The sequence below is a fragment of the Hylaeus anthracinus genome, unplaced genomic scaffold, assembly GCF_026225885.1.
Source record: "Hylaeus anthracinus isolate JK02 unplaced genomic scaffold, UHH_iyHylAnth1.0_haploid 5, whole genome shotgun sequence".
Classification (NCBI taxonomy): domain Eukaryota; kingdom Metazoa; phylum Arthropoda; class Insecta; order Hymenoptera; family Colletidae; genus Hylaeus; species Hylaeus anthracinus.
The window spans coordinates 1,586,564-1,605,397 of NW_026535322.1; the positions used below are offsets into that span (position 1 = coordinate 1,586,564).

Below are 18,834 nucleotides of genomic sequence, written 5' to 3' on the forward strand. Positions count from 1 at the left end.
AATATAAATAATACAGAAATATAATGATTCAACGCAATCTGTTGTGCGTGTCTATAAACAATTAAATAAACGGATGTTGTATTGTGCGCTACATAAATATATGTATACGTCTCGTAATACTTTCTCGTTAACGCAAAAAGCAAATCGTAAAATTAGGAACATGGGAATTAGGAAAATTATCCTGTTAAAGTTATAGAAGAAGTGCTTTCTTCTCAGGCATTATTATGTAAATATTAGACGGAACGTGTGACATTTGAAACAATATACTCTCTTACGTTTTCTCCATTAACAATGGTATCATAGATACTAGTAATTGCTCTAACTTGCCTGTCGTGCTCCTGCCCTTTGTATTTAATTTAATTCTCCTAGCATAGCGTTATAGCTATGATTTCATCGTAGAAACACACACCGAACGTCAGGATCTCGAAATGTGTATTTCCGTTCTTATCTTTTAGTACAACTAAATTTATATTTTCGTACTAAGTTAGCAATAAAAACTCTCCTTCAACATCGCGAAGAAAATCATAATGTAAGATACACCATTGGTATTTCAATTTTTGTCTTGACCAGAAAGATCATCGAAGCACTTGTACCAATTTATTTTATTGATATTTGCGTTAAAGCGGAATAATGCTCTCGAAATGTCGAGTATAAGAATAGAGTACCATAAAACGTACATTATTTGAAAACTGCACGAGTCTGTCGATACGTTGCATCATCCGAGTATTTTTTTTTTTTTTTTTTTGAGAATACTATTTTGTTACTCAGATTACTATCTTGTATACGATCGAGCACATGACAAGATAGGGTAATATTTCACGATCTGATGCAGTCTTAGAGAGTTCAGTGCCGTTATGCGAATACGAATAGTCGAGAGAAGCCTATACAAGTTTTCTTTTTTTATCCGTCAGTGTGTGTCATAGGTACAAACTTGGTAACTATTAACGACGATCCTTACTAGTACACGTCTAAGTGAACAGTCATTACGAAAGTCGACTTGAGATGATAACTTGAAACACGCGGATGAGATTCATATAAGTGGGTGGTACAAGTTTTTGTGTTCATCTTACATTACTGTACGAAAGCCGTGTCTTTAGTACAGCAGTGCATCGTATCACTACTTATGGACAGTTCATCGGATATCGGTAACGTTAGCTTTGCTGCCAAAGATTTTGACTAGCTGATCCTCGTAATCGTCGATATTACGCTTCATGAGTTCCATACAAGGCCCAAGTAAGCGTTCGAAAGCTTCAACGTCCAGAACTGAAAAAATAGTTTGTCAATATCATGTGTCACAAAACTGCGTTTCATCAATTGCACATATACACAGTCATCCACACACTTGGGATACTAATTTCTCATTATTTTTTTCTTCAAAAAACCAAAGCCAGTTAACCGAAGGAACTTAAGCAAGGTCTGCAAGGCCAGAATCTTCTTCAAAAGACAACTCTCTCGATACATTTTGTCTACTTTGATACAGAACACGGGTTTCCAAAAATAGAATTTTTCTTTTCCGTTTGTTAACGAACATATGTTTGGCAGTAACCTAATACCATGTACAGAAACATATTGAAAGAGTACTCACAGGCCAGCTTTACGTCGCCTACAGCGTAGGCCGAAGCAGCGCGAGGTTTATGTGTCACGAGCGCCAACTCGCCCAAGTACCCACCAGCAGGGACTCTATTAATCTGCAGCAGCAAATAGAATACCAAATGACATTTATACAATTGACAGTGTAATTAGTCCGCTAGTCTCTTAACACGCACGGTAGTAGTAGCAGACTCGTCGTACCAAGCAATGGACGTCAACGTACCTCTATCTCGCGACCGTAGTCTCCGAGTATAGTAATCCTAACGACGCCGTCTTCGACGAAGTACATCCCGTCGGCAGTATCGCCCTGCCTGATTATCTGTTCACCGGCCGAATACTGTTTTGGTACTAGGGCGTCCGCCAAGTTCATGCGCTCGTAAGGCTAAAGAGAAATAACGTTTAATCGTCGAGTAATAATCGCATTAACTCATGAACCGTTTCAACTTCTTCAGGTTTTAGCATCTTCTTGTCACGATATTGTCGTGTTAAATATTTACTATACTATACTTTAAATAGTTTGTTCATATACCCAAAAATGCTAAAGATATTTAGGTAATCCTATTTACGCAGTCCATTCTGTATATATCCTGCATAATACCGTATTACTATATTGCGCAAAACAATCAAGGGTTTGCAAATCATTAGTGTATAAAATAACAGGGATGAACATGCATTTAATCCTCAATTTGCGAGAATTAAATGCACGATTTTGACTCCGATAAATAAGGTAGATGAAATATACGTTAAATATACCATTGTAGAAAATTGCTAATACGAATCAAATCCGGTTCAACATTTCTGGCGATTAAACGTCTTTGGATCTCGCCCAAAGTTCATCAACGGCTATAGCTAATCAAGTACAACGCTTTCAAATGTTGGCCGACCCCGTCTTTCCAATTGATTCTAACTCGCACGACTGAGACTTTGGAGTCGACCATTATATTCCTATGAAAAGCTATTTCCATCGGTCTTACCTCCAGAGACTTGAGCATCGGGACTTTGTTGATGAGGTCCTCGTACATCTTACGCTTCTTGTAGGCGGATTTCAAAAGAATACGTCGGAAAGTTTGCCTGTCCATGGCCCACAATGTACCGCACGTGACGGCCTTTATAGTGGCCGCTCTGGGCATTTTGTACAGAAGAGCGAGCTCTCCAAAAGCACCGCGGTTATCGTACATGTGTATCATGGATTCAACGCCCGTCTGCGAATCTTTGACGTACACCTCGAACTTTCCCCTGAAAGAGCAATGGAACAAAGACTAGCGATCCACTTTTCGGTTCATCGAATAAGGTACAATTGTCTCACTGGAAGATTGTTTCGAACGCCAACTTCTCTCGATAATTTTTAACGATAAAAATAAAAAGCATCGCAAACAATTACTAATTCGAAATAAAATATTAGTAAACAGTAATGTATTTTAAACTACGATCACGATGTAGAATGTAATATTACCTCTCGATGACGTAGAAATTGTCACCGTCGTCACCTTGTCGAATAATGAATTCTCCCGGCTGTACGGTTTTCTCGAACATCGCGTCCAGCACGTCCGCCATTTGTTCCTGCGAAAAGAATTCGTGCGATGCTCGTGTACGCGTGCCGTGAATATCTTAAGACTAGGTATCTACTGTCTTCCAGCGTTCAAGGACACCGACAACAATTGTCACAATTCCAGCGAAATTTCAAAAAGGGAACAGTAAGTGCACTCTTACGTAAACTTGAGTGTCTGTTACATTAATTAGTTTCGAAAGAATCCGTTCGGAGTTATTAGGAACGCGTGGAAATCGAGCCAAGGATGAACGATGTCGTAAGAGGACTTCCTCAGGGTTGCAGACCTCGATTCATGAGAATTTAGGAATTTCAGAGTAGGTCTAGGCATATCTTCTAAATTTCTTCCGAGGATATACAATTATTAAATTATCGAATTAATACGAAAACTGTACGCGTTATTATTTATTATAAAGAGGTCGAGCCCTTCGGGTATATCGAGATACAAATACAGTGTACGAAAGGAAAAGAAGAAAAAATAAAAAGTGAAGATTGCGTTACGGATAATAAAATATTAAAAATAACGTGAGAGGCGTGGTGACGATAATTGGAGGTTTATATCTGTATCAAGTTAGTTTGGCTCTCTTGGATAGGTCTCCCTCTGAAACTGAATCCCAATTGAGTAGATTACACGTATTCACTGGCATTTCCAAGAGTTGGCGCAAACTCTGGTCGATCTGTATTTTCGTTTCAATTACGAGCAGAGCGGAGTACGTACTATGTTTAACTTACCTCGTCTAGGGCCCGAAACAGAAAATTATTCTTAACGCTGTCGCTGAGCCTCTGCCGTTGCTCGTCGCTCTTCGGATGCACCATCTGCAAACGATGAATATCAACGTTAGTATCAAAGAAGACCTAAGCAATTACTTATTCGGCCAAATTGCGCATGACAAATTATGCGTATCCGAGGGTGTGTAGTTAAGAACTAAACATACTTTAATTTAAATTCCAATTCTTGTTCTGTATTTGTGAAAATATGAATTTGCATATACGTCCACGGTCTATTAATAAAAATTCCAATCACGATCAATACCATCACGAAAAATGATACCTTGTAGCATAAATTATAATACGTAGTACAGATTAAATAATAATACACAACAAACACGATGGACGATACGCGTAATGTAAATAACGAACAATACGAACAGCGTGTGTGGCAAATGACCCGTATAACGAGTAATACGAGAATGAATAATCAACAACGCAAACAATCATCCGAATAACAGGAATCTGAAAATATTACGAGGAATTATGATCGTCGCGTGGCACGCGTCGATATTATAAATTAATTGCAGCGTTATCGATCGAAAACCTCAGGCCTGAACACATCTCCGTTATATAAAAAGAAAGGGTTTCCCATTAGATACACGTGAATAGATTATACAGCACGGTAAGTTTAAAAAAATAAAGAAGAAAAATCGAACTCCTTTACGATCTTACGTTCCGTTTATCGCCAACCTCCACACGTACACCTACACTACGAAAAGTAAATCATAATTTCGAATTACGAGATGAGCGAAACCGGAGATTAAACGACACCGTAAAACCTCTGTAATCGATTACGTAGGAAACCGATGTATCAAAGAATTGTTACGACTCAGCCTGCAGATGTTACGAATCGCGATCTGCTTTTTTTAGAAATCCAAGGCAGGGATAAACAAAACTGGTCGAATTTCGCTTCACGTTCTGTGACCTTTCCATTCGACGCAGTCGTGCTTAAAGACGATAATCAGTCTTCTTTTGTTTCCATTGCGGTTTTTTTGCGGATAAAGTCTGATACAATTTAAGTTCGAAAGGGAATTGAAACGATCACGAAAGTCGAGCTTGCGGTGGACCTTTAACTCTAGTTGCTCGTCTTTTCGAGCAACAGTTACTGAAAACGTCTCTTGCTGACCTACAACTTACGTTACGCGTTCTTGTTCTCGGAACAGGGATCTCAATTGATTCATCTACATCTTAATCTACATCTACATCATAATATTCAATGCTAGTCGAACGCATCGTAATTAACATCTTGAACCGCGCAAAGTTACTCGATGCATACGCGGTACGTAATAACGTAACCCTGGATCGTAGGAAACTCTTGCTTGACTCGATGAATTTCGGGTACAGAGCATTTAATTGAATATCGATCGCTGTGCGCAGCCTCGATAAACGTGAGCACGTAAAAAATCGAAAATTATAACGAAAGTGTGTTTTCAAGGCTTCGTCCTCCTATTTACGTTGATAAATTGTGTTCGTCGTTAAACGACACGGGGTAGTCTATCGGAAATAGACGCGAGATTGTAACCCTGCGGTTAAAAATACGAGACAAAAGTTAGATCGGTGTTTTCCAAAGTAGGGGGTGCGACCCTTGCGGAAGGCAGACCTTATAATCGAAACGAAGCGCAGAGAAAACTTGTACCGTAAAAGAAGATGTATACAACTTACATATGTTTTTTCTCAGTAAAGTAAACGAGGTTATTAAAGTTTCCGTAAGTGGCACAACTAATCTTTCCTTTGCGAGATTAAGGATGCACGTATATCGAAATTGAATATAATTTACCCATATCGTGTCCGTATCGTACCCATACCCTGATCCCTTTGGAAAACCATATGGCTAGCGAAAGAAAGAATATGTTCATTGTATTCTCCCCCGCATCTTCGCGACTATCTCCGACGGCAATGAATTTAATCAGATGGTCGGTTTCTGACAGTACACCGTATAGGTTTTGTCGTTGCTCTTCCGATCAGTTTTAACGGCTCAAGTTCCCGATAATCGAGATCGACGTTGCTTTTGAAATGCTTTCGAGCAGTACGATCCCGATCCCACGAGCCTTACCCGTGTATCTCCTCTCTCTATCTCTCTAATTCACAAACACACTCACGTGCGCGTATGTATATTACACATATGTAAGTCACGTCGGTAGCAGGTTATCGAACACGCGCTCTGACGTCACAAAGGTACATCGTTCGCATCGTCGAGCAAAGTAAATCATCCCGTTTCGTCACCCGCGCAGCCTGAATACGGTGGTGTTTCGATAGGGAAGGATAAAAATGTTATTTTCTATGTTTCACGTATGCACGCGCCGACCTATTCGACGTACGTGTATTCGGATGATAAAACTTGGGCCCCCAGAGGCAACGTTTTCTAGAAACAGCAGTAGTTTCGCCTGTTACGATCCGCTTTTATTATTTAAAGGAATTATACGCCATCAATATTTAGCTCTTACACGTAGTGGCACGACTAGCAATTTCAAAGATATAGAGCAACATTTTTTATATTTATATCTGTAAGTAGAATGTTTTTTACATTCCGTAACATACAAATATCGTTTCCGTGTTTCAACCTACCGGAAAATAAAAGGATTTTCTTTGATCCCTTCGCGATTCAAACGTATTTAACGTGAAGGGATAACGTATGTCGGCGTGTTTTTCCGAATCGTTGATGTTCTCAATGTCAGAGACACGATTCTCGCCCCCTCTGTGACCGATTAAATTGCATCAATCGATTATCGATTTGATACACGCAGCTTTCGTTCGAAGATGGTACTGACAACATGATTCCTCGCGTAACGGAACTAAAATCGAAGTACTCACGATAATAAATGTATGGGTATTGCAAAGGATTGATGAGCGTTGAACGCAAAGATGTTGATAATCGAAACAAGTACTCGTCAACGTTACCTTAGCTCCATCGTCTTCCTCGTCTTCCTCAGGATTGTACGCTTCCGTAAAGATACTCTTCCTCCTTGTCGCGAACCTTCCGAGCGGCGGTTCTGTAACGAGCGAAATAACCTTGAGTACGTCATTTAAATCACTCGCGATCGCAACGTGTTTCCTTTTTCGTTAAATAATTTCCGAGGATCTATCAAGGTCCAACGATTTATCAACCTGGCAATAATAAACAGAGCGATATTGCAAATAGAGCATATGCAAAGTGTTCAAACAACGATGAATAATTTATAAGAAATACGCGTATAATCGAGAGGAAAGAATCGTACCGATATCCATCGATGCGCGTGTATGGAAATTTGTTCACGAAACCGTGAGGATCGCTGACACCGGTCGAATTTCACAATGACAAACGAAAGGGTCGAATTTCAAAATCGACGCGATAACACCGACGGTGGGCTAAAAACTAAGCGGCAGGTTGCACGTATCGCTCGGTTGCGAGAGGAATACTCGACGCGATGGGAAGTCGCATCTCGAATGAAAATTCACTCGCTCACCTTCATCGACAGACTCGTCCGGCGTAGAGGAGCAGGTCTGCGCAGTGAGATGAATCAACTGAGTCTGACGGCTTTCCCGAAGTTGCGTGAAAAAACCTATCGCATACTCGATGATATCCACCGGTTGCTCCAGCAAATAGCTGATCGTGAACTCCAACAGAATGTCACGCAGCTCGTCTGGCACCGTGATCTTGCCAGCGTTGCGTTGACAACTCATTTTTCTCCCACCGAAACGATCTTCGTCGACACGTTACAATGGCATACGCCGGTAACTAACGGTCCGGCCGATGAATCGCGAGCTGGTCTATTATCACCACTCGGTCTAATCAACCCACAACTCGATGTGTCACTTGTCAAAACGTCCAAAAATTTCTGTCACGTACTTACTGCGCTCGCGAGGCCAGGAGAACGTAAGCCCCACACGTAACGTTCGCTCTTCGTGCTGGGCTACACTCTCGGCGAAGCTTGAAAGCTATCCGGTCTCACTGAACCGCTTTACCCGTTTCGTCACCAATTTTCAACGATTTTTTTTCTATCCGACACAACATAAAGCTGCGCGAACAATACGACAGACCGAATCGAGGGGATGCGACTCGGTCGCAAAGATGGCGACTATTTCACGGCGCGGGTCTTGACATTAACAGAGGGATCGTGTTGAACATTTAACTGGCGAACTGTAGCCAAATCGAGCACTATTGGACGACCTCGATAATGCGGATCGTAGACCAATAGTGAACTTTACGCAGTCGTTGCACAACACTACTACTTTGGCGGAAATGCACACAACCATTCAACCAATGAAACTATTGCTCTTTGATGCAACGTTATCTATATCGGTCCTCTTATTGGTTGACGAACCGTTCAAATTCCGACATAATTCGTGTACATACGAAATTAAATACATTATTTAGTACGATATCTGTAATATTAAATAAAATTAAATTAAAAATAACGATGCATTAAAAATGTACAGGCCCGATTCTCAAGTCTATTTTCAATACACTCCATGCTCTGCCCCCTACAGGCACTCGTGCCAAGTAGTTTCTACTAATCTACGACCTGCACGCAATTCTAAGTTTAAATTGAAATGTTTTCATCCGTGACGTTAGTACGTCATAATAACACAGAATAACACGTGCAAGTTGTAAGTCAATAGTTAGAGTAATGTTATAAAGTATACAATGATTTGCAATTTACATACGTAACAAGTACTCGTCGCGCATGCACATCGATAAAATAGTAAACCTGAATTGTTTTTTCATATCTACTCGTTAGTAATAAAAACGAGAGAATATCACCTTACTTTCTATAAACAAGTATTCAAAATAAACATTCGGCGAAAATGGCGGGAAAGGAACAGTTCGATGAATTTCTAGGTGGATCTCAAAAGTTACCGAACGAGGTACACATTAAAAAACTTGTTTCTTCGAGAGCCAGCGAAATTGCTGCAATGACGTATTCTATTGGTATGTCGATCGATGCTTCGTTTCATGCATTCGGAATTGCGATACAAATATATTTTTACAAGACAAGAAATTCTAATTTAGCCTTAATATTTTTAAATTTACAGAGAACCCTCAACAAACGAAATTACTATTTCAAAAGCTTCCGGTATATATGCGCAGACGAGTAATGTCTCATAACGCGAAACGTTTGCCGCGCAGATTACAGGAGGCACATTTAAATCAAATGACTAAATCTGGATTGCCGCCCAAAACTAAAAGACCGTCGCGTAGGTATCGAAGACGACCACGTAATTTACTTTTGGAATACAATCGAAGGCAAAGAAACAAAATTTGGTTAGAGACCCACATTTGGCATGCCAAACGTTTTCATATGGTTGAAAAATGGGGCTACAGAATCGCGAGTCACGCGAACGACAAATGTTTTAGGGCCAACTATCGCGCTGTCGCGAGACATTGCTTGATGCAGGATATTTCTTATTACACATGCATCGAAATATATGGCCCAGAAGTAGTTCTAAAGGAAACCTTGAAAGACCATTGCAATCCACTCGAATTAACGTTCGTCGCAAAGATTTTTATTAGCGCCGCTCGAGAAGGGACATTAATGTTTTTTAAAAAGAACGGCTACCCTCAATCTCCGATCGGTTATGTCCACTTCCTGTGGAGACCAAGTCATTCTGATGTAAGGACGATCTGGATTTGGGTACATCCATCGTTTCTTAATGATTTCATCGTAGAAATTGTATCGAGTTTCGAGTTCAAATCTGACGACGCTGATCCTACTTTTATGAGCAATCAAATCACAAAATCCTACTCATATGTTAACAATAAAAATTGTAAAATGATTATCCATAAGAATACTTTAAATCGATTTCGATTTTATGGCCCGTTATCGATAAGCATCTTAACGAACGTTTTGCGGTTGCCGAATTTTGATGATAAATTTTCTTCGATAACGAATGATATAAATGTAACGCCATTCGAAAATAACCAGATGGATTGCGACGAAGAGTTTCAAGATTCTAATAAGTCATGGCATATAGAATATTATAACAATCGAGAAAACATTGAATCTTTGAAACTTCAAAAACAGCTGTGGCAAACGTTAAAAACGCTACAGTCACCTAGTCAATTGCCACCAAATATTGTTCTTGGATTTACAGTCTTAGATCCAAGGTTTCATCTACCCGAGAAAAGGTTGAAGCCGCGAAATGATATACGGGTGGCTGAAGTAATGCCAATGCCACCTACAAACGCGAATTCTAGTCCAATTTGGGAACAAGAGATAAGACAGAAAGTTAGCAGGGCATGCGTAACTATGAGTGCAGTTAACAAGCTCAGGAGCGAGTGTTTAGTTCCTGGTATAGACAATGATAAATACTTCAATGAAGAAATTATGACCAAGATTCCCATATTGCTAATTCAGAAACCTGGGATTGGTAACACAGGTACTTTTAAATTCATAAATGCTTCTAACTATAAGATATTTAGATTAATACTAATGTTATTTTTATAGGTTTAGGTTCTGCCATAGATGTCATTCTTCCAGCAAGTTGGGCAATGCCATTCTGGCTTGCATGTGTATTCCGTTGCGTGAGAGTTGGTGCACTAAGAGAATCAAAGTCTATCGCATTCGAATATGGACAAATGAAATCACCAGACATAAACGATCCAGATACACCTGCTTATACAAGGGAAGCATTGAGTACTAAATTAGAATTGAAAGAAAAATATCTTCGCTATCCACCGAACAGGCGTGTAAATTTTACAAAGCTTGGAATTTCTAGTCCCTTCTTCTGTGAATGGAAAATTCTAATGAAAGAATGGACGAATGTCGAAGATTTTTTTGTGTTAAGAAATCGAACGTTATTGCAATCATTACAAGTAAATTTATTGCACGGAGAAGTAAATCAAAATAAATACAAGAAATCAAAGAACTATATACCAAACCCTAATCTGAACAATCTATTTGAAAACAGAAACTGTTTAGTTCGCGTTAAAATAACCGTTTTACAAAAAGGGTGTCCTAGAAGATTCGCGTTAATATGCATGCCAAAAATAGAAGATGTTAATAAATTTAGAGGCAATAGAAATTGGTCAGGTCCTGTGGAAAAACTAAATCATGACTCGAATGAAGCTGCTAGAAAAATATTGAGAAAAAAACATTTATCTCTTTTGAAACGTTTAAAAAGACAAAGAATACGTCATAGAAATGCATTAACTAATAAAATAGATCAAATAATGAACCAAAACTTTCAAATCTTGAATCATGAAAACAAAGCAAAGAAATTATTAGAAACAAGTCGTGAGGTTGTATATACACAATCCCAAAAAATGTCACAGTTGGTTCTTCCTGATTGTGTCCGTGTAAAACATTCTTGTGACAGAGAAATCATGGGATACATAACTGCAGCTGATTTTTCCTTTGCAGAAGCAAAAGGTATAGGTTTTGGATATGTAACATTAAATGCGATAATTGAATTGATTAATAAAATGTATACCTTTGTCCTTGTCAGAAATACTCAAACAAGACAATATAGAATTGCTAGAGTAGAAATAGCAATTTAGTAAAATAAAAATAATTTCATAACATTGTTTTTTCTTTTATTGTCCTTATGAGTACTAAAGTATTTTGAAGAATTATTAAATATTAAATATCTACATAAAAATATTTTCTAAAAGATCAACTCTGAGTCAAACCTTACAGAAAAAGAACTGCATAACAATTTGAAAAAATATTTGCTTTCAGATAAAAGTTATTTTTAAAAAATAAATGGTTAAGAAATATATGTAATTTTATCTTGTCGGAATTGAAAAAAAATACGATTACGGATGCGGTTACCAGAGCGATAAATATTGATAAATATAGGCTATATAACTTCGAGCTTCAGTCAGATGTGATAAGATGTATGTATGTGCCGCATTTACACAGATTATACTAAACTTTACTCGAATATACTACTAAACTAAACCACTAAATTAGTGACGGTCATCATAGTTGCAGCTACTTATTTTTATTTTTATATAAAATGAAGCGTGTGGCTGTTGTAAGTATATGCACATATTAGAGATTATTGATTATAAAATATATATTTCGATGAATTTATTGTTCAAACCATTTCTATAAGTGTATCATAATGCTTTTAATTACATCGAACATTTAGGTAACCGGAGGAAATAAAGGCATTGGATTTTCCATTGTTAAAGCTCTTTGCAAACAATATGATGGAATCGTATATTTGACAGCTCGCAATACAACCCTAGGTTTAAATGCTGTAAAGCAATTAGAGGAAGAAGGTTTAACACCAAATTTTCATCAACTTGACATTACAGATGAAAGTAGTATTATAACTTTTCGCGATTACTTGCAAAAAACGCATGGACGATTAGATGTGCTAGTCAACAATGCCGCGATTGCATTTAAGGTAATTACAAAATAATTTTATTTCCTTGTTTTCTTAAAAAACATAATGCATACTTATTTTTACATATGTAGACAAATGCTACAGAACCATTTTCCTTGCAAGCTGAAGAGACACTAAGAGTAAATTATTTCGCTCTTAGAAAAGTGTGTAGCATATTGTATCCACTATTGAAACCACATGCACGTGTGGTACATGTTTCAAGTTCTAGTGGTCTTCTATCATTAATTCCTAGTGAATCATTAAGATCACGATTTTCTGATCCAAACCTTACAGAAGAAAAACTGGATAGCCTAATGCGTGAATTTGTTGAGTATGTTGAAGTGCTACAAATTTTATATGTAAAGTATTTGATATTTTAAGCATTCATTAAATGTAAACATAAATGAACTTTCAGTGCTGCAAAAGCAGACAAACATGTGGAAAAAGGTTGGGGCAATCGTGCTTATACTGTGAGTAAAGTAGGAGTCTCTGCTCTAGCTAGAGTTCATCAAAGAATGTTTAACTCAGACTCAAGAGAAGATCTTGTAGTAAATGCTGTACACCCTGGCTATGTTGACACTGATATGACTAGTCACATGGGAAATTTGACACCAGATCAAGGTGCCACAGCACCTACATTCTGTGCACTATTGCCAGAAAATACAGACATCAAAGGTAAATATATTTGGTACGATAAATCATTGGTCGAATGGACAAAAGATACATAAACATCCAAATTGTAACAATATAAATATTTCTTGTAGTTGGTTAAAATATAAATAATAAAAATTATGATTTTTTAGTTTTATACGTAAATTCACTTTACATACTTATAAATACAAAAATTCATATTTTATATATTCAGTGTGTATTATTGTTAATTTCCATAATAAAATTGAAATAAACAACACTTCCCAACTTAAGAATATTATCAACTATCTTGCTTGAACTGCTGCTTCTTTTCGTGCAGCATCCTGCAATAGTTGAGTATCCACTTCGTCTCCTGGTAACTGTACATAGCGTACTACCGATCCTCGAATAAAACAATTTTTTACTGACAACTGAAATATAATATATATTTTCTGTTATCAAGTTTCCTCTCATAGAGTTTTAAAAATTATTAATGATACAAACCATATGAGGGTATTTATCTGTATCTGCTACACTTATGTCTGTTAACTTTATATTCAAGTATTGATCAACAGAGTGTAGAGTACCGCAAATGCTAAAAACAAAATAGTCTCGTTAGAAGTTTTCATTAAATATGACGCATTTTTTTTTTATGAACTTACCTGAGATCATTCTTCAATTCTACAACAACATCCTTACCAACTAAGGATTTAAAAAACGAATAGAATAACTGTAAATATTACGAAAATAAAATTAGTTTGCTTTAGCAAAAACAACAAAACTAAGGTTAACCGGCCAAAACTGAAAACCGTAGACTTACCATTCTTGGAAAAATACAAATATATTTAGTGCTCTCTTGTCTTCTAATTATATTATTTACATAACAGAGTGCAATAAATATACGATTGAGATCGAAGTTTGTTTCGATTAGCAGCTAAAAATTGCAGTAATGACAATTTGTTTGGAAATGTCACTGTATGCGTTATTGAGTTTAAATTATGGACGTTAAGTTCGATATTGCGTTTGATTGGATCGCATCACCCTGACGCAGAATAATTTTATTTATATTTGCTATCGATCGCTATGTATTTACGAAGATAATTGCAAATAAAAGATATTAATCGAAAGAATTTGATATGCTATATAAAACATTTTTGTTTGCATTAAGTTTTTCAATTTGCTCGTGCTTCTATCGTGATTGGAGGATCGTCTATCGGTACGTAGAACGCCACCAATCGTTCTTTACACGTAATCGTGAAGAATATCATCAAGGTCGGCTTTTCAATAAAGTTTTGTCAAAATATGTTTTAGTGTTCTTTAGATCTCGTACTTATTTGTGTAATTTACAAAGAATTTCGTTTAATAACTCGTAAAATGTTTCAAACGTGTCATCTACTGAAGAAGATCACCGTTTTGCGGTTGGTAACAGAAGGGCGTTGACATATAATCTAAAAGGCGAAACGAGAAGATGCGTCTGTGACATTAATTCGCCAGTAGCAACTCGATCGGATTCGTTGTTACGGTTAATCTTTTATAAACTAATTGAGAAACATGTCAATTAATTTAACGAAAAACAAAGACGCTTTGGTAGCTGCTTGGCACAGCGTAGTCGACGACAAATCGTCTACTAACTGGTAGGCTTTCATCTCTTTCTTCACTGTTACATTTTTCTCGTCGCGGTACAGCATTATTGTCACACTACTAGCAAACACAAATGTTCAATTAAAATTATGAATAAATCGCATTCCTATAATCAATATCAACCTCTTTTGTCGTTATCGCAAGATATAAATAGCGTGAGATATGTAATTAACATTTTCTGTCATAAAACATACTTTGTAGCTTTCAGTTGCATTGATTGATAACTGAACAGATTTTTAAAGAGAAAATTCCATGTTGCTTTTAAGTTAATAAAAATGTTATATGCTTAAATTCATCTTAATATCAATGTTGTGTTAAATGTTATAAGCAATAATGTTACACATTAATTTTTTAAGAATATATGTAATTAAGTGTTTATCATTATTAATATTCGTGTCATACACAGGGCTTTATTCGGATATGAAGGGCAGACTAACAATTTAAAGGTTGTTGCAACAGGAACTGGTGGTGTGGAAGAATTAATTGATCGATTAGACAGTAGTTATATCATGTATGCCTTTTGTCAAGTAATAGATACTAAAACAACCCTGCCAAAATGTCTTTTAATAAATTGGGTAAGAATTTAAAAATAAGAATCATAGAAGTATTATATTGCTCTAATCAAAATATGTATTACAGCAAGGAGAAGGTGCACCAATAGTTAGGAAGGGTACTTGCGCAAATCATATTAGAGATGTAGAAAAATTACTGAAAGGTGCTCATATAACAATTACCGCTCGCTCTGAAGATGACGTCGAAGTAGATTTTATTATGCAGAAGCTTGCCAGAGCAACAGCTTCTGCATATAAATTTAACGAGCCACGCGGCGAGAACGAAGGTAACGCGGGTCCGGTTGGTACCACATATCGCAGGTATGTATCATACAATTCACGACAAAGGGACTAGATATCTAAACATAAAGATAACATATGTTGCAGAGTAATCCCAGAGCAAGAAATAAATGCCACCGAACGCGATCAATTTTGGCAAAAAGAAGAAATGGAGGAGAAGAAAAGACTAGAACAGGAACGCACGAAATGCGAGCAGGAACGTCAAAGACTCGAAGAAGAAATTAGAGCTCGAGAAGAAAAAGAAGCTCTGCTTAGAGAACAAAAAGTAAAGAAATATTGCAAATTTAAATCGTATATTTATCGCTACATATTTCATTAACGGAATTTTGATACGTTTACAGGTCACTGCCAAAGAAAACTCAATAGCACGGCAGAAAATGGCAGAACAACGCGCGGAGGAAGCCAACAATTTACGTAATCAAATGGCAGCAAGTCAGCATTTTAGTAATGACGTTGATGATAGTCATAAGTCTCGAAGCGAAGAATTGCGACGGCAAAGAAGTAAAGAAACGCAACAGTTAATAGCTCAAAGAACGATAAATGCTCGCGCAGTTTTTGAGCAAAATTCAGCTGCCGGTCAAATGAAGTCGTCATCGGTACAACAATTCGTTCAGAAAAACAGCCACGTGGAAGCAGCTAAGAAAGCTCTTGAGGAGAATCAGCAGAAAGATCCACCTCAGACTAAAGTAGAGGAAGAAGCGAAAGTTGAAGTGAATACGACACATAACTTGGATTCGGTAACAGATTCTGTTTCGGTTACACCCTCGGTTCAAACCCAATCTGTAGAAGCAAAAGTGGCCGATCCGCAAGAAGAACCCGAAGAATCATTAGCGACGAAAGAAGTCGTTACCGAAAATGAATTGTACAGCCAAATGGATGGTCAGTACTTATACTTTGATCCAAACAACGAAGGAATGACAGCAAGGGCGCTATACGATTATCAAGCAGCCGACGATACAGAAATTACTTTCGATCCTGGAGACATTATTACGCACATAGATGCTATCGATGAAGGATGGTGGCAAGGTCTTGGACCTGATGGAACTTATGGACTTTTTCCAGCTAATTATGTTGAAGTTATCGAGTATAACACGACATGATAAGAAACACGCTTGTAAAAATAGACTACCTTTGTTTCCGATCGAAAGAAAACCGTGCTTGCTTGTTCGTATACGAAAAAAGTGATATTCAGTATTTTTCATTGTTACAGTGACTTTGCATTTTCCTTTTAACACAGAACGTACAATTTTAAGTATTTAGATATCATGTATTTCGGAGAATTGTGCTCATTCATAACAAGAGAACTAATTATGTTTTGAAGACGACTGCACACATTAAAGAAGGAATTTAATATTTCTAATAATAATCACGCAGTAAATAAATATTGTTAATATTCTAGCGGACAAGATTTTAAACTTTAATAGTGTCACAATGCCAATACATACACAAATGGCGAAGTACGTCTTCCCATGTTTAACGTTTCGAATGAAAAATAAATTAGCCGTAAACGAATATATCTTTTTATAACATTCTCTGACGAAAATCGATGCGATCATAGGAATAGCGTATTTAATAACTTAGCAAAATACCCTTGCATTTACAAAATGTAATAACTACTTATTTAGGAATATGTTTAATTCTTTAAACAATAAATACTTAAATTTGTTATAGTATCCAATGGTATTTTAGTCAGCAACGTCCATCGATTTGATGAAATTTTTATTACAGAAAATGATGTCAATTTTATTTTATAAATATCTTTACTTTATTTTACATGTAATAGATCTGGAATCTGTCTATTAAAACGGTTTTATTAATCTTACGTTACCATACGATATAGAAATCTTTACAAATGATCTTATCGAATTAAAATGGAATCACAATATCAATGTTACAGAAGTAGAATCATCTGCGATAATTTTGATTTTGACTTCCGCCCCCGCTACCTCCTGCATGACTTAAAAATGCTAAGTGGCCTTTCGGACATTTGTTAGCGTAGTGACCTTTAGTTCCGCATTTGTAACAAGTAACTTCTTCGAGTGGCTTTTGAGGTCCTCGAGGAGGCGGCCCGTTATGCATATTCATGTGATGCGCCGAATGAGAATTACCTTCTATTTCTTGCCTAACTTGTGCTTCGCGTACATCGGGCGGCATTTTATTGCAGTATATAGCTTTATGACCGCCTTCCCCGCAAAAATGACATGTGATCATCACTTTTTTTCCTTCTTTAGGCTGCATATCTTGTACTGCCGGTAATTCAAATCTCGGACTGGAACCAAATAAGAAACGTTACGCGAGTCGTCGAGTTTAAACTGGAGGTATTTCAAAACTTGGCATAACGAACTTACTGCATGAATTTACAATTTGGACCTTCGGGACAAAATCCAGCTAGGTACGCCATACAAAGAACACGACGCACGTGTCGATGTCGGCACAACGGTCCGTGCCTACAAAATCCACGATCGTACCAAGGACAATCTCTGACTTTAGTTTCTGGATCGATATGCAAGAATGGACATTCCTTATTGTGACAGGCATCTAATAATTCATAAATGACGTTAATACACCTGTACTATGAGAAAGCGAAATAGGATATAAGTGTATTATAAATGTGTCCTTGTAAATATGTAAAACACACTTACTAAATCTAGAATAAAAATAACATTCTGGCATTTTTGTCATATCATATTCGTGTAAAAATTCGCACTGGTCGCCCTTTTTACAAAGACCTCTTAACCAATGTTTACAAACAATGGTACGATCTCCTCGTACATGTCGAAATGGACAGGAAGCTCCTTTAACGCATGTACCTCTTGGATAAAATTGACATACAGCAGCAGTAGATTCTAGAAAACATATTAAAATTGGAGATCGAACAAATATAACCAACGACAAGTAAACAACGTAAATGTAAATTAAAAGATCAATATTTTGTTAAGAATTGTTAAAGTAATAAAACATCTTTTATTCAAGGAATATACAACAGCAATATTTATTATTTTACACTTTAATCGACACATTTTTATAGATTTGTGTTGCTAATTTGTTCTACGCTTCCCATGGTATAACCTAACGAAGCGTGTATCGGTGTACACTGAAAAAACAATTACGTACTATCCATCCCAGCAAATGGTAAAGGAAGAGCTCCATATTGTTCGTCAAGAGCGATTTCAATATCAAATCGCATATGATCCACGTTTGCCACTATGCACTCCATTATTATTTGAAATAATCAATCAACAATTACAATTGAGTACGTTCGTCTCTATTGACTACACATCACCAGTAACTGCATGTTTAAACCATTTTACGGTTAAATATTCACGCATCGTGTGTATTTAATATATAAGCGTGTTCAACACTATTTTCTCCAATTTTCTATTTAGAAGTATTCATAGTGTTTATTGATCAAAGAAGATCGCAAATATTATGAGTTCCTCTTCGCGCGACCATCGTTGACCATCGTTTTGCACGTGCGTGACAATTACACGG

General features: G+C 37.0%; 6 protein-coding genes across 9 annotated transcripts; 3 read left to right on the top strand and 3 right to left on the bottom strand.

The window, feature by feature from the left end:
- Positions 1-415: 415 nt before the first annotated feature.
- LOC128895350 (cAMP-dependent protein kinase type II regulatory subunit) lies at positions 416-8,215 on the bottom strand. Of its 2 annotated transcripts, XM_054157877.1 has the most exons (9): positions 7,738-8,215; positions 7,351-7,672; positions 6,806-6,897; positions 3,869-3,952; positions 3,044-3,150; positions 2,565-2,826; positions 1,814-1,972; positions 1,586-1,688; positions 416-1,263 (listed from the first exon to the last, which is right to left on the bottom strand). In XM_054157877.1, the coding sequence occupies exons 2-9, from the start codon at positions 7,565-7,567 to the stop codon at positions 1,133-1,135; spliced, it is 1,155 nt and encodes a 384-aa protein (XP_054013852.1). In that variant the 5' UTR covers positions 7,568-7,672; positions 7,738-8,215; the 3' UTR covers positions 416-1,132. The 2 variants fall into 2 exon arrangements, with proteins under 2 accessions (XP_054013852.1, XP_054013853.1); XM_054157878.1 differs by lacking the exons at positions 7,351-7,672; positions 7,738-8,215 and adding an exon at positions 7,123-7,315.
- Positions 8,216-8,437: 222 nt separating this feature from the next.
- Positions 8,438-11,842, top strand: LOC128895343 (ribonucleases P/MRP protein subunit POP1). 3 transcript variants are annotated; one of them, XM_054157862.1, is made up of 4 exons: positions 8,438-8,816; positions 8,921-10,264; positions 10,333-11,256; positions 11,686-11,842. In XM_054157862.1, the coding sequence occupies exons 1-4, from the start codon at positions 8,693-8,695 to the stop codon at positions 11,715-11,717; spliced, it is 2,424 nt and encodes an 807-aa protein (XP_054013837.1). In that variant the 5' UTR covers positions 8,438-8,692; the 3' UTR covers positions 11,718-11,842. The 3 variants fall into 3 exon arrangements, with proteins under 3 accessions (XP_054013837.1, XP_054013838.1, XP_054013836.1); XM_054157863.1 differs by lacking the exon at positions 11,686-11,842 and adding an exon at positions 11,566-11,683; XM_054157861.1 differs by lacking the exon at positions 11,686-11,842 and having other exon boundaries at positions 10,333-11,530.
- On the top strand, positions 11,720-13,026 carry LOC128895358 (carbonyl reductase [NADPH] 3-like). The gene is made up of 4 exons (XM_054157893.1): positions 11,720-11,863; positions 11,981-12,241; positions 12,313-12,551; positions 12,636-13,026. The coding sequence occupies exons 1-4, from the start codon at positions 11,846-11,848 to the stop codon at positions 12,946-12,948; spliced, it is 831 nt and encodes a 276-aa protein (XP_054013868.1). The 5' UTR covers positions 11,720-11,845; the 3' UTR covers positions 12,949-13,026.
- LOC128895364 (U6 snRNA-associated Sm-like protein LSm2) lies at positions 13,005-13,962 on the bottom strand. The gene is made up of 4 exons (XM_054157901.1): positions 13,671-13,962; positions 13,513-13,580; positions 13,355-13,445; positions 13,005-13,281 (listed from the first exon to the last, which is right to left on the bottom strand). Exons 1-4 carry the CDS (start codon positions 13,671-13,673, stop codon positions 13,156-13,158), a joined length of 288 nt encoding a protein of 95 aa, XP_054013876.1. The 5' UTR covers positions 13,674-13,962; the 3' UTR covers positions 13,005-13,155.
- A 160-nt stretch (positions 13,963-14,122) lies between these two features.
- LOC128895348 (drebrin-like protein) lies at positions 14,123-17,015 on the top strand. Its single transcript, XM_054157875.1, has 5 exons — positions 14,123-14,484; positions 14,898-15,066; positions 15,131-15,363; positions 15,430-15,607; positions 15,684-17,015. The coding sequence occupies exons 1-5, from the start codon at positions 14,402-14,404 to the stop codon at positions 16,440-16,442; spliced, it is 1,422 nt and encodes a 473-aa protein (XP_054013850.1). The 5' UTR covers positions 14,123-14,401; the 3' UTR covers positions 16,443-17,015.
- LOC128895357 (cleavage and polyadenylation specificity factor subunit 4) lies at positions 16,725-18,834 on the bottom strand. Its single transcript, XM_054157892.1, has 4 exons — positions 18,457-18,834; positions 17,985-18,188; positions 17,691-17,880; positions 16,725-17,611 (listed from the first exon to the last, which is right to left on the bottom strand). The coding sequence occupies exons 1-4, from the start codon at positions 18,557-18,559 to the stop codon at positions 17,248-17,250; spliced, it is 861 nt and encodes a 286-aa protein (XP_054013867.1). The 5' UTR covers positions 18,560-18,834; the 3' UTR covers positions 16,725-17,247.

Excerpts from the sequence above, each read along its gene's own strand:
- LOC128895348 (XM_054157875.1), top strand. The coding sequence starts at position 14,402 with ATGTCAATTAATTTAACGAAAAACAAAGACGCTTTGGTAGCTGCTTGG. Across the intron at positions 15,067-15,130 it reads AATGTCTTTTAATAAATTGG|CAAGGAGAAGGTGCACCAAT; the intron begins GTAAGAATTTAA and ends TATGTATTACAG. Across the intron at positions 15,608-15,683 it reads CTCTGCTTAGAGAACAAAAA|GTCACTGCCAAAGAAAACTC; the intron begins GTAAAGAAATAT and ends ATACGTTTACAG.
- LOC128895357 (XM_054157892.1), bottom strand. The coding sequence starts at position 18,559 with ATGGAGTGCATAGTGGCAAACGTGGATCATATGCGATTTGATATTGAA. Across the intron at positions 17,881-17,984 it reads TTATTTTTATTCTAGATTTA|ATGCCTGTCACAATAAGGAA; the intron begins GTAAGTGTGTTT and ends ATGAATTATTAG. Across the intron at positions 17,612-17,690 it reads CCAAATTGTAAATTCATGCA|TCCGAGATTTGAATTACCGG; the intron begins GTAAGTTCGTTA and ends ATTTGGTTCCAG.
- LOC128895350 (XM_054157877.1), bottom strand. The coding sequence starts at position 7,567 with ATGAGTTGTCAACGCAACGCTGGCAAGATCACGGTGCCAGACGAGCTG. Across the intron at positions 3,151-3,868 it reads TGTTTCGGGCCCTAGACGAG|GAACAAATGGCGGACGTGCT; the intron begins GTAAGTTAAACA and ends TTCTTTTCGCAG. Across the intron at positions 2,827-3,043 it reads AATTTCTACGTCATCGAGAG|GGGAAAGTTCGAGGTGTACG; the intron begins GTAATATTACAT and ends TTGCTCTTTCAG.
- LOC128895343 (XM_054157861.1), top strand. The coding sequence starts at position 8,693 with ATGGCGGGAAAGGAACAGTTCGATGAATTTCTAGGTGGATCTCAAAAG. Across the intron at positions 8,817-8,920 it reads TGCAATGACGTATTCTATTG|AGAACCCTCAACAAACGAAA; the intron begins GTATGTCGATCG and ends TTAAATTTACAG. Across the intron at positions 10,265-10,332 it reads ACCTGGGATTGGTAACACAG|GTTTAGGTTCTGCCATAGAT; the intron begins GTACTTTTAAAT and ends TTATTTTTATAG.
- LOC128895358 (XM_054157893.1), top strand. Across the intron at positions 12,242-12,312 it reads ATGCCGCGATTGCATTTAAG|ACAAATGCTACAGAACCATT; the intron begins GTAATTACAAAA and ends TTACATATGTAG. Across the intron at positions 12,552-12,635 it reads CTAATGCGTGAATTTGTTGA|TGCTGCAAAAGCAGACAAAC; the intron begins GTATGTTGAAGT and ends ATGAACTTTCAG.
- LOC128895364 (XM_054157901.1), bottom strand. Across the intron at positions 13,446-13,512 it reads GAATTGAAGAATGATCTCAG|CATTTGCGGTACTCTACACT; the intron begins GTAAGTTCATAA and ends TTTTGTTTTTAG. Across the intron at positions 13,282-13,354 it reads CAGATAAATACCCTCATATG|TTGTCAGTAAAAAATTGTTT; the intron begins GTTTGTATCATT and ends ATTATATTTCAG.